Here is a 12,974-nt window from a genome sequence, read left to right on the forward strand (position 1 = left end):
ACATGAAGAGAATAAATATACAGCAGGAGGAAGGAAGGGTGGTATTGTACAAGTTCACATGCATGTTGACATATCAGGTGGCCGAAACAAGAAGCCTCTTGTTTCCTCTGAAAGCCTGCCTAAGTATATCATACTTATTTCTGTAATGCTCAAGTGAGAAGCATAGCTGCCTTATGGCCTCACGTTTCTCTTCAGCTCCACCTAATATCTCAACCCTTTGCCTCTCAATCTCTTCCTCTAGGATCTTACCTCTTGATCTTAGTTCTTCCACTTCTTTATGAGCCTCTTCAATCTCATTATCTCTTGATTCTATCACTTTCTTAAGTGAACCAACTTCTGCACTCAGGTTATCTCTCTCTAATTTCAAACACTCACCACTTTCAATATTTCCTTTTAGCCTCTCTCCCATCTCTATTTTTTCAGACTGGATTCTTTTTATCTCTGCTTCTAAACATTGGCATTGACATTCCCATTCTTTCATCTTCTGCTCTAAAAGAGTCTTTTCTCCCAGCAACTTGGCTATTTCAGACTTCAAACTTGATCTCTCAAAGAACATTTTCTGTTGTACATCAGACAGAAGAGCTTTTAAATCCCCGACCTCATGATCCCGGTCTGCTACATTGGTTCTCATCTTTGCATGCCTTTCTAGGAGTCTTGAGTTTTCTCTTTTCTGAGCGTTGAACTTCATTTTCCAAGAAGCAACGTCCTTCTCAGCCACCTCAAGCTGTTCCTGCAATTGCTGAATAGTTTCAAACGTTTTAGTAGCCCCAAATTTCAAAGAAACAATTTGCATTTCTGCAGACTCAAGTTTTTCATTGGTCATCCTTAGCTCCTCCCCAAGTTTCTTCAACTCCAAGGATTCCTCTCCCATCCTTACCCCTTCTACAGATGAAGATAATCCAACGTCACCCTTCAAATTCTCCTTTGATCTGTATATTTCAAGCTCATTCTTCAGCATACTAATCTCCCCTTCAGAAAGCCTCAACTTCTCATTCACATTCCGTAGTTCCTGTTCATATGCATTGATCCTGGCACGAAAATCCTCAGCATTTTTCACACGTTCCTCCTCATTGAACAGTTTTTCTTTCCCCTCAGATGGTATCTCAATCTCCAATTCCATCACCCTTCTGCTCATACCATTCTGATCATTTCCATTCCCAAAGAATCCTGAAAAGCTGTTCATAGAAGAGCTATCATCATAATAATCCTCATCAGATTCTGTCAAAGTAGAAGAACCATCTCCATCCTTTGGACATGCATCAAAACCATTCACGTTCCCACCAGAACCTAGAAAGACATCGAACCCCGCGGCACGGTTGGGGGATAAGCGACGCCCCATCTTCCTCGGAGAGGGAGAAGGCATGCTAGAAGGTGGCTCAGAACCACAATCTGAAACACCAGAAGCTTGTGATTGAAGATCACACGGTGTGGAACTGTGTTCATAACGTTCAACCAAAGATTTGTAGCCACGGTAGAACTCTTCAACAAGAGAGATCAACTCTGGCCTCTTCTTGTAATACATCTCAGCCTTTTGGGCAAAGGAATCTCCGCTATCTTCAATCAGCTTCTGCATTTGCCTCACGTTGCGTTCCATCTCTGTGGTTAAGGATCGTTTTGTCATGTTTTTCATGATCATTCGCAAGGAGGAAAGTATGTAATGTATAAACGATTATGGAATAAGATTATCTTGCTTTGAGATTTGGATGAGAAACCTATGACAAACGAATGGAAAAAACAAGATTCAAACAACCCTTCCCAACTTTTGCAGTGCAAACAAAAGTTGGGAATGGTGAACCCCTTTTATGTCCAGTATGTTTTTTGAGGAACAGTATTGAAAGAAGACGTTATAACATGACGCCAACGTTATTTTTTGTTTTCTTGTTTTATCTTTTCCTTGTTTAGAATGTGGTAGTGCCCTTAACCTTGTTAAAGCTAGCTACAAAATGTCTGTTTCGAAGAACAGAAGATATGATTATGTTGTTAACAATAACCTTTTGCTTCGTTAATTATCACACACACAGATAGATTTAATTAAGGAATTCCACTGCTACATTTCTAACAACCATTTCTTAATATTTGCTGTGAGCTTCATGGACTTCAATACTAATAGTAAATGTAGCAAAATATTCCATTTTGTTAATTTTCTTGCTTATCATAAATGACATGTATTTTCAAAATAAAAGGTAAAATATATTTTTAGTTCGCATTTGAAACGAAATTAAAATTTATTTTTATTTCAAAATTTTATTACATTTTGTTCTCAAATTTAAAAAAAATAAATAAATATAATAATATTAATATTTTTAACATGTCAAATATATTTTAAGCGTAAACATGTTTCTATTTTAATATCAGTCAAAAATATCATTTAACAAGTAAAAAAAATAGTTATTAAATTAAAATAACTATATCCATTTACTTTTAAAATTTAAATATTAAAATATATCATAATTTAAAACATTAAAGATAATTCCATAACAACTAATAACATATTTAATTAAATAATAATATAACATAACATGCAATTTTTATTTTGATTTAAGTAATTAAAGGTATTAAATGAATTTGTTCATTATTTTAACTATATTAATGTAGTAAAAAGTCACCAATCCTATCAAAAATTAATATGGGTGTGGTCAAGTTATTAAGTTGACAACTTTTTAATTACTTATATATAGAACATAATTAAGTGATATTTAATAAAGTTGTAATTATATTTATTTTAAATATATTTAGCAAAAGATGAATAATTATTTACCCGACATTATATTTTTGCTTTTTTCTTTATTTTGCTTTTGACGATGATAAAAAAAGCAGATGACAAGATTATTCCAATTGTAATTTGCATTACATACTTCTAAGATTTTCTGAATGCCACTTAGAAGTCTTGGACCTGATGAGTCTGCTCCACATCCAAGACTGCAACGTTTTTGATTCCATCTTTCACTTATTTCTTGGACTCAATCTGAAAATGAAAAACAAAAGATATGTTATTGTACTTTGTTTGAGAGATATCTTTTTTTTCTTTTTTAAAACATATTATATAATTGATATGACTTTCCTCGATGAATTGTGATGATAGATATTCGAGTCAATTATATTTATTTAGTTTATTTTTAATTAGAGTTGTCAAAACGGGTTACCCAACTGCTCCGGTGTAATCCACCATGGATTGGTGGGTAAACGGGTTGATTCACTAACTCACTTAGTTAAAATTTCTTTTAAATAAATTTTTTTATAAACTTTCTATAATTCAAATCTAAACAAATTTCACTCCCAAATTTCACTGCCAACATTTAATTAATTATGAAAATAAAGAATTTAAATAATTTTTTCAAGCAAACAAAATAATAAATATTTTTTTTATAAAATTAAAATTAAATTTTATAAAATAAAATTAGGCAGGTGAGTTGGTGGACATTGGCCTATCACGGGTTCAACCCGCATGAACCAGGTTTAAATGAGCCGGGTTAAAATCTGACCCGCATAAAAAATTATAATTTTTTCAAACTTAACCCGGTTCGAACCTGTGGTAGGCTAAATTAATCCGCGGATTGTGAGCCATTTTGACAGCTCTATTTTTAATAGCTCTATTTTTAATAAACACTATTGTGTGTTAGAGGCTTAAATTTTATGAAATTTAGCTTCATGATTAATTTTGAATGCTTGATGTTCTGACATTTGTAACTGTACTTTAATTTTAGTTAGACTTAAATATACTTTAGTTTTTTAATTTAAATTTGACATAAGCTTCTTTTTTTGTGTTCTTTAAACATAACATTATTTTTTTGGTTTGGGTAATGTGAAAAATCAAAGAAAATTTTCATACAAGATTCGACTTAAGAGTATTTGACATTCTACAGGCAAAAATTAATAACATAGAGTATATATTTTGAAACATTTTTTTTTAATCTGAAAATACAGAACTAGCCCCTAAAATTTGTATGATAAGTTGAAGAATTTTTTTTATGTGTGCAATTAAATTTAGGTGCTAAATATCCATACCAATGGTAGAATACATAAAACTTATTTATAATAAAAATGAAAGCAACCAAATTACACCTCCATGAGATGAATTTAACAGTAAAAATCAAATTGACTGAAAATGAATGAAAATGAATTGAAATAGCATGAGATGAAGGCTAAGAATCCATCATATATACAAAAATAAATAAAATAAAAATAGAAGAAAATTAATAAAAACGATGAACAAAGAAGCAAAATTTTAAAATGAGAAAGAAATACCCGTTTGGTGTGTGTGAAACTTTTTTGATGAAAATGGAGAATGATATGAGTGTGTGTTTTGTGTTGCTTTCTCTTCAACCTCTATCCCTCTTTATTCTAATGCTTCTAATTGAATAATTAAGGAAAGTAAAAAGAATAAAAAAAAGGCACAAAACAATTTATAAGTATTAAGTAGAAAAGTGCAAACAATTTATAATATGAACATATATATATTTATGTTTAGAGACTAAAACAGCGTCATCACATAAATAAACTTAAATAAAACAAAGGAAAACTTCATAGATTTTGGTTTTTGACTTTCTTAAATGTAAGTGTTTGATATACAAAAAATATATATTTTTTTTATTTCTAAGAATTTTTTTTTTGGAAATGTCATGTTTGAAATGTTTAAAATATTAGACATAGGAAAAAAAATAGTGAAAGACTTAATAATAAAAAAAGATTTCTAAGAATTTTATACATATTCTTGATAATTATTTTGAAAATTGCCATAGATGAATGAATTTGATATTTTTATCGTAAGATTTTTGTAAAACTTAAAAGACTTCTCTCTAATAAACACCCCTTAAGATCACCAAATAGCCTTTTTAGGAATTCAAACCATTTAGTCAAACTTATATTGAAAAATTATTAATGAATTTAGAAAAATATTTTTCTTTTTTTATGAAATTTAATGTTCTAAATGATACTTTAACTTTTTTTTTTACATAGATATGTAAAAAAAATATTAATCATGGATTAAAATATCAACTTTAACGTAAACATAGTTAATTTTTTCTTGACTCAACTTTCAAACTTACCATTTGACAATTTTGAATGTTTTTCTCTATTAATGTATATTTTAATTAAGACAGGGGAAATTAATTATTCAAACTTTTTCATAATTATAAATATTTTTTATTTGAAATGTTTTATTCATTTAATTTGTTTACATTTGACTTGAATTTAGAGTATTATGACATAGTGAAAGTTTTTTTAGTTATAAATGAATAGAATAAATAATTAATATTATTATTGAATGTTTTAAGGTCCTAGAAAATAGGTAAAGAGAATAAGTGGTTTAATGATTACATTCAATTATTTTATTTATAAAAGATTCAATTAAATAAATATTTATTAAATGAGTTTCATTTCATAAGAATCACTGTCTCTTTAAATTTTTTTTCTACACTCTTTTTCTTTCTTCTTATCCAATTAAAATCTTGAACATAGTAAGTTATTATTTATCATTCTTTTTGGCATTCTAAGAAATTTGTTGCAGTGGATTCTTTTGGGATTGCATGTAATGTTTAAAGGTTCAATATGAATCTTTGTTTGATTAGGATTATTAAGATGTGTTTTGATTGTTGATTAAAGTTTTTTATATGCAGGTAAAACAACCTATGTGAGGTAGAGTTTCTGTGGAGCACCTTAGTCTAAGAGTGTCTATCCAGGTAAGGGAAGCTAGTAGTAATTTTAAAAAACTAATATATGATGATTAAAAACTAATATATGATTATGATTTTGTTTGATTAAAAACTAATATATGATGAGCACGTGGAGTGTTTATAAATTCTATGGTATGAGTTGATTTGTCATATGTTATATCGATAAATTGTTTGAGCATAAGGATGAGATTTCATTGTGAGTTTATTGCTTGAACCATTGTTCTTAGGTTGTTCTAGTTTTATTGTCTGTGAGACTAAATTGATTTGGCTAGGATAATCAAATTTGATATATTTAATAATGGCTATTTTTTAACTAAAATAAGATATTTTAAACTAAGAAGGAACTAAATATGCATAAGTGGTCAAGTCAAATAGCTTAATTAAGTCAATTTCAGAACTAAAATTTTGATATAGCCCCAAGCGATACCATATAACTATCAGGAACTATTCGTGGGAACATGGATAGTGAGCATTAGAGTTCCAAAGCGTTACCTTAGGACCACTAGGTGCTACTATGTTAGTGGTTATAGTGGTTTATGGTGCCAGACTCCACTTTGGGACCATTGGTCGCTTACTTTACAACAAGCACCAGGTGTTGGGCGTTATCTTGTTTTAGTTCTAGGAAATCTTAGAAAAATTGGGATTCTTGCTTCTTTAACCATTAGATCGAACTAAAATTTTGATTGTTAGTTCCAGATATATGAATATTTATTTGAACCATTGGGATATTTGATTAGGTGTCTGGGGTTAAACAAATGGTATTCAACATTTTGATGTACTTAATATAAACGTTGTATGTGAAATTTAGGCTAATGCAATAGAAAATAAATGATGTATTATTAATGTTTCAATTGAATTAAATGATATGTGATGAATTTTGATGGAAGTAGGAAATATATGTATAACATGGTTTGATAATTTAAGATTTCATAAAGATGCGATCTATGAACCAAGTGTTAATGTTGTATGTGCTTGTAAGTTGTTGTATTTTTACTTTGGTTTGAAATGTATGATTTGGTATGAGAATGTAATAGTTCCAAAGGTGGAAAATCTTCTGTTGATTTGTTGTGTGAGGTGTACTGATGCTAGAATTAGAATGAGACTATCTTGACTCTAGTAAGCATTGGATTTACATAGAGAAATATACTTAAGGTGAGAATTGAAGGAGATCCTTATAAGTATATTTGACTGTTGGAAGTTCTACATCAACTAGAGATAAAACCAATTTAGAGTATATATGTAGGTGCAAACCTCACCTTAGAAGTCAATTTTATGATGATGAGTTAGGATTAAAGTTCACTTCTTAATGTCGCACCCAAGACATAAGTTAGACCCTATCATAACAATATTTGCTTTTTGTTTGGCTTATTATTCCACATGTTATTCAACCGCCCATTAATAAATGTCGTATGAGATGTGACCACAGAATCATAAGGACCCTTGAAAGATGATGGTGAATATAATAGAAACGAGGTCTTAGATTCTAATCAATACATGAAGTACTCAATAGTTCACGTCTATTTAATAATGAGTATGAATAAAATGAAAGAAAAAGAAGAGGAAGAAGAAAAAGAAGAAGAGAGAAAAGAAGAAGAAGAAGAGGAAGAAGAAGAAGAGGTGGAGGAGGAGGAAGAAGAGCAAGAAGAAGAAGACGAAGAAGAAGACAAAGAAGAAGAAGAAGAGGAAGAGGAAGAGGAAGAGGAAGAGGAAGAAGAAGAGGAAGAAGAGGAAGAAGAGGAAGAAGAAGAGGAAGAAGAGGAAGAAGAAGAGGAAGAAGAGGAAGAAGAAGAAGAAGAAGAGGAAGAAAGAAGAGGAAGAAGAGGAAGAAGAAGAGGAGGAGGAGGAGGAGGAGGAAGAAGAAGAAGAAGAAGTTTTGAGATATTATTTGAGACTATTAATTTATTTTTAAACAATAAAGTTATAGGATAAATATTTTATGAATGTAATGTGTAAAACATATATAAATGTATGTGTGATCGTTTATCATGATCATAATATACAACTGTTGATAAAAATTTTATAATTTTAACTTATCCTTTTTATTATGAAATGATATAACAATACAATTATATGATAAATATTTTATGAATGTAATGTGTAAAACATATATAAATATATGTATGATAGTTTATCATGATTATAATATAGAACTGTTGGTAAATATTTAATAATTTTATCTTATCTTGTCTTTTGTGTTTGTTAGAATTTCACATAATGATAGTACATTATATATGAGCATAAGATAATATGAGTAAAAACATCAATAGTGAAATAGTCATAGAGGAGTGTAGATAGTTGAAACTAGTTATGTTACATTTTTCGTATTTCATAAAATACCTCTTTCAAATATTTTAGTTTTATGTTTTGAAAACTTTTCCATGTAAATTATTGAGAAATAATGTATACATGAAACTTTCCTAAACCCTAACTATAACCTTAATTCCAATCATAAATCCTAACCATAACCATAAACCCTAACCTAACCATACATGTAACCTTAACCTTAAACCATAACCCTAAACCCTAACCCTAACCCTAAATGTTAGGCTGAACTAGTAACCCTAAACCCTAACCGTAACCATAAACCCTAAATCTAAACACTAAAGCATAAACCAAAAACCCTAAACCTAACCCTAACACTAACCATAATCGTAACCCAAACCTTAAACCCTAACCTCAACCCTAATCCATAACCCTAAACCTTAACCTTAAACACCAAATCCCAACCTTAACGTTAAACCACCTAACCCTAAACTCAAACCCTAACCTTAAATGTTATGCCTAAACCATAACCCTAAAACACTAACTCCAACCCTAAACCATAACCTTAACACCAAACCATAACCATAAACTCTAATCCTAAAACCTAAACATAAACCATAACCATAAACCCTAATCCTAACACTAATCCTAACCCTTAACCTTAGTCCTTAACCTTAGCCCTAACACTAAACTCATTAGTACAAAAATCGCGTATAACGTCAAATATTTTGGGCTTTTAATGATAAATTTGCGTACAACAAACAAGTTCAACCAAACAACAACAACAAACAAGTTCAACAAAAAAAAAGAAACAACAAACAAGTTCAACAAATAAGTTCTTCAAAATGAAAACGAAAATGAAAGGTAACCTTCAAAAGGTGGGTTCGTCGGAATAAAGTTTTGTCATAGTGAGAGAGAAAGCAGAATGCGTCTATGAAGGACAAGAGCACGAAAATAATCGGTTAAAACAAACAAAAATCATAAATAAAGTAATTAATTAACATGCATTTGTATCAATTGAAAGAAAGATTACATGTGATGCTCGTCAAACTTCGTTCAAGAAAAGTTTGAGAAGAGAAGAGGATATTACGCGCTAAGATAAAGTGAATGAATTTTCAATCTCCCGCTCAAATTTTTATTGAATTCACTAACCTTTTGACATCGAATTTAAAAGTCATTCGACGTTTTATATCCTTTTACGTCGAATTACAATTCTAAACGACGTTTAATAATTGTATTTATTTACAAAAATGTCACCACTCATTTTTAACGTTGGTTATTCAGTGGTTGAACGTTGAATGCGTACACTGTTTTTGTACTAGTGACTCTAAACCATAAACCTTAAACCTTAACCATAACCCTAACGATAACACAAACATTAATTATAAACCTTAACCCCAACCCTAAGAACTAAACCCTAACCCTAAATATAAACACTAATTGTAACCCTAACCTTAAACATAAACAATATCCCTAAGCCTAATCCTATCCGTAAACCTAAATCATAACCTAACCATAACACCAATCATAAACTCTTACCCAAAAAATAACATTAAATCATAAAAACCCTAAACCCTAACCCTACACCATAGACCTTAATCATAAATCGTATCCCTAACCCTAAACCATATTCCTAATCCTAAACCATAAACCATAATCTTAACCCTAATATTAAACATTAACCATAACCCCAACCATAAGCTCTTAAACAGTAATCCTAACTATATACCCTAACTCTAAACCCTTACCATAAACTATAAAAATTCAAAACCCTAAATCTTAACTTCAACGGTAAACCATAACCCTAACTTTACCCAAACCTAATACCAATTTCTCATGTCAAAGTATTGAACCAACTAACATCAAAATCCAACCATACCCACTGTTCAATCAACATTGAACTTCAGAATTTCAAATATAATAATTTCTCTAACCCAAAAAAATATTACTATACAAAGATTAACTCCATACCTCAACTTCCACAAAATGGCCCATTAACTTTGCCAATTCAAATAATGAATAGGGATAATGAAAACAACACCTTCAACTACTGCACATTCAAGATTTAAAACGTAAAATTTTCTAACTAGAACTATCAGTGCACCATGTCTATTATCAAGTATCATCTTCCAAAACTTAAACATTTAACAACCATAACATAGACTGCACTTAAAAAGCAAAACGTGATCATTATTAAACTCAAAATTCTGCACCATAACCATTATCAAATTGTTCCTCCAAATCTACACCCATAATTTCATAATCATATAATTTATATATATGTAGTCCAAGCAACAAAAAAAAAACCATAAAGTTAACCCCTTGCAATTTAACTTTCAATTCATCCATGAACACAATAGAAAACTTTGTTGAATCTATTATTTGCCAACCCATCAAATCCCATAATCACAATAATTTTTTTCAATCAAACATATATCAAAGTTACGATAACAATATAATCACATATTCAAATGGACAAATTAGATCCCCTTACATATACCACAAAAAAATTTAATCCTAGCTGCAAATTTCTTACATATATGTATATAGAAACTAAATCCGCAATTATATATATATATATATATATATATATATATATATATATATATATATATATATAAAGCAAATTCACACAGCAATTGCCAAATTCTTTTCGTAACCAGCATCATTCACATATTCTATATATATAATCAACGTAAATGTAAAAATATCTTTCGTTACACCAATTCCAAAAACATCAAAAAAATCACAATTCCTTCTTAATAAAATAATTTTCAGTAAAAATATCTTCCCTTACACCAATTCGGAAAACATTAAAAGAAATCACAATACCTTAATAAAATAATTTTCAACATCACCAAAAATCACATATTCACATTAAAGAAAAACCCAGTTGACTCTCCTTATAACATCATCACAAACAATTAATCAAGACAGTCAAAATCATACACCATAAATAATAAGGATAGTTTTTCTTACACTACAAAAAAAAAATTATATTTTCTGAGATTATTTTTCGGAGGTTATAAAAACTTCCATAAAAACATGATTTAGGAAGTTCTCTCAAAACTTGTTAACTCAAAGCCAATAAAAACAGGCGTTTTAACTTTTTTTTTAAGAGGTTAATTAACTACACAAATTATAATACATTTTTTACTTTCTGACTTTTAGATTATAATAGGTCATCGAAGCTGATATTGAGATGTTTGGAGCAAACTATCGGGGATCTAAATCAGAAAAAAATGATTTGATTGACCTCTACAAGAAATACGAGTAAAATGAATAGGTAGAGACATTGTGATTAGCAAGAACGTTTTGTCAGATAAAGGATTCCAGCTTGATATCTGGTAAACTTCCCTCCCTTTGCGGGTTATTCTATTCAATGCTTTGTTCAGGTCCTAAACTTGATTCACACCAATTCAAGGATATTCTTGTTGAGACTACAGCTGCTGGTAAGAATATCACAATCTATTTCTTGTCCAATTTTATACCAAACATCTGATGTAGACATGGGTTTCACTGATAAAAAGAACTGTATTGAATTTTGAATAGTTGGGATGGATCTTGAAGCTGATAACATAATGGGAGATTATGCAATCACCTTTATTTTAAGCAAAGATATTCATCATATTAATACATAGAAATATTTTACTTGGGTTGTTCAATTTTCTTGACGCTTGTTCTCCTCTATTCATTCATTTTCTATATCAAAAGCCTACAAGAAATGGGCAAAGAAAATATCAAAAACCAAGCCACCTATCAATCCCACAAGAAGGCGGACAAAGTAAGTTTATCAGCAGCGTTTGATTCAATCACATCAGGATAACACTTCCTCTACAACTGCCTCCTTCAATTTCCCACTGTAACACAAACTACGCAAAATGGTGTTATATGTAATAACATCCAAAGCAACACTCATTCTTTCCAAAACCTACAGGGCTTTATTTATATCTCCTGATTTGCGATAACCACAAATCAAAACATTGTATGCTATGACATCAGGAATGAATTTATTTGATGAGTTTCTGAATTTGATGGAGAAACAAGTTATATGTTTGTTAGGTCGTGAAGGAAATGGTAGTTGATTATTGAACTTCTTGTGAGGCTTTAGGTTTTATTACCTTTCCTTTATGTTAGAATTGGAATTTCTTTGGTCTCTCTTGTTAGTTGAATAGGAAGGTACGTATGACTGTTAATTTGTGGTGTTCATTCTTGATTATACAACGAATTGTCATTACATTCTTGATGCAATGAATAAAATAGTATTTTACTTGGTGGCTTTGTTACATGCTTGCATTAGCATATGCTAACAATAAATATTGGTGAAGTTTACAATCATAGTTGGAAGTACCTATTAAATGTAGTAAATATTTGTTTAAAAGTTGAAACTGAAATAAGATGATGTTTTCTGGTGATTTTATTTAGGTCATTAACATTAGCTCATCTGTTTTCAATTGACCTCATTTTTTTTTACCATGCTAGAAGTTTTAGTCAATCTTACAATGTTCCTTAAATATGATGTATTTTTTTTTATATTTATATTGTAATTATCAATAAATGTACTTTATCTTAAATTATCAATAAAATTAATTTTGATTCATTTTTGTGTACTTTACAATTTTATATATTTTATTTATTTGTTACTATAAAAACAAATTTCATTAAATTAAGAAATTATAATTGTAGGTGAGTAATTATAAATAAAGGAGGTTTCAAATCTCTATAAAATAATAATTACTCATAAAAGAGGTTAAAATCATTCACACAAAAAACCTTCCAATATATATCTAATACCCAAGAGTTATAAAAAATTTCCGCAAATTGATTCCACGACTCTAACTGGGAAAGTTTGAGAAACCCCGCAAATTAATTTGTGAAGAATAGAAACTTTCGTAAATTAAAAAAAAAATCTCCACTAAATAACAGTTTTTTATAGTATTACTTGGGCTTCTCGCTAAACAATACTCTTTACTCAATCAAATCCTAAACCCTAACCATAAACTTAAATCTAGACCCTAATCCTAAACTTGACCCCAACCA

General features: G+C 29.7%; 1 protein-coding gene across 1 annotated transcript; it reads right to left on the reverse strand.

The window, feature by feature from the left end:
- Positions 1-73: 73 nt before the first annotated feature.
- LOC108341523 (protein NETWORKED 4A) lies at positions 74-1,594 on the reverse strand. Its single transcript, XM_017579198.1, has one exon. The coding sequence runs from the start codon at positions 1,592-1,594 to the stop codon at positions 74-76; it is 1,521 nt and encodes a 506-aa protein (XP_017434687.1).
- Between the last annotated feature and the right edge of the window lie 11,380 nt (positions 1,595-12,974).

This window comes from Vigna angularis, chromosome 6, assembly GCF_016808095.1.
Source record: "Vigna angularis cultivar LongXiaoDou No.4 chromosome 6, ASM1680809v1, whole genome shotgun sequence".
NCBI lineage: Eukaryota > Viridiplantae > Streptophyta > Magnoliopsida > Fabales > Fabaceae > Vigna > Vigna angularis.

Excerpts from the sequence above, each read along its gene's own strand:
- LOC108341523 (XM_017579198.1), bottom strand. The coding sequence starts at position 1,594 with ATGGAACGCAACGTGAGGCAAATGCAGAAGCTGATTGAAGATAGCGGA.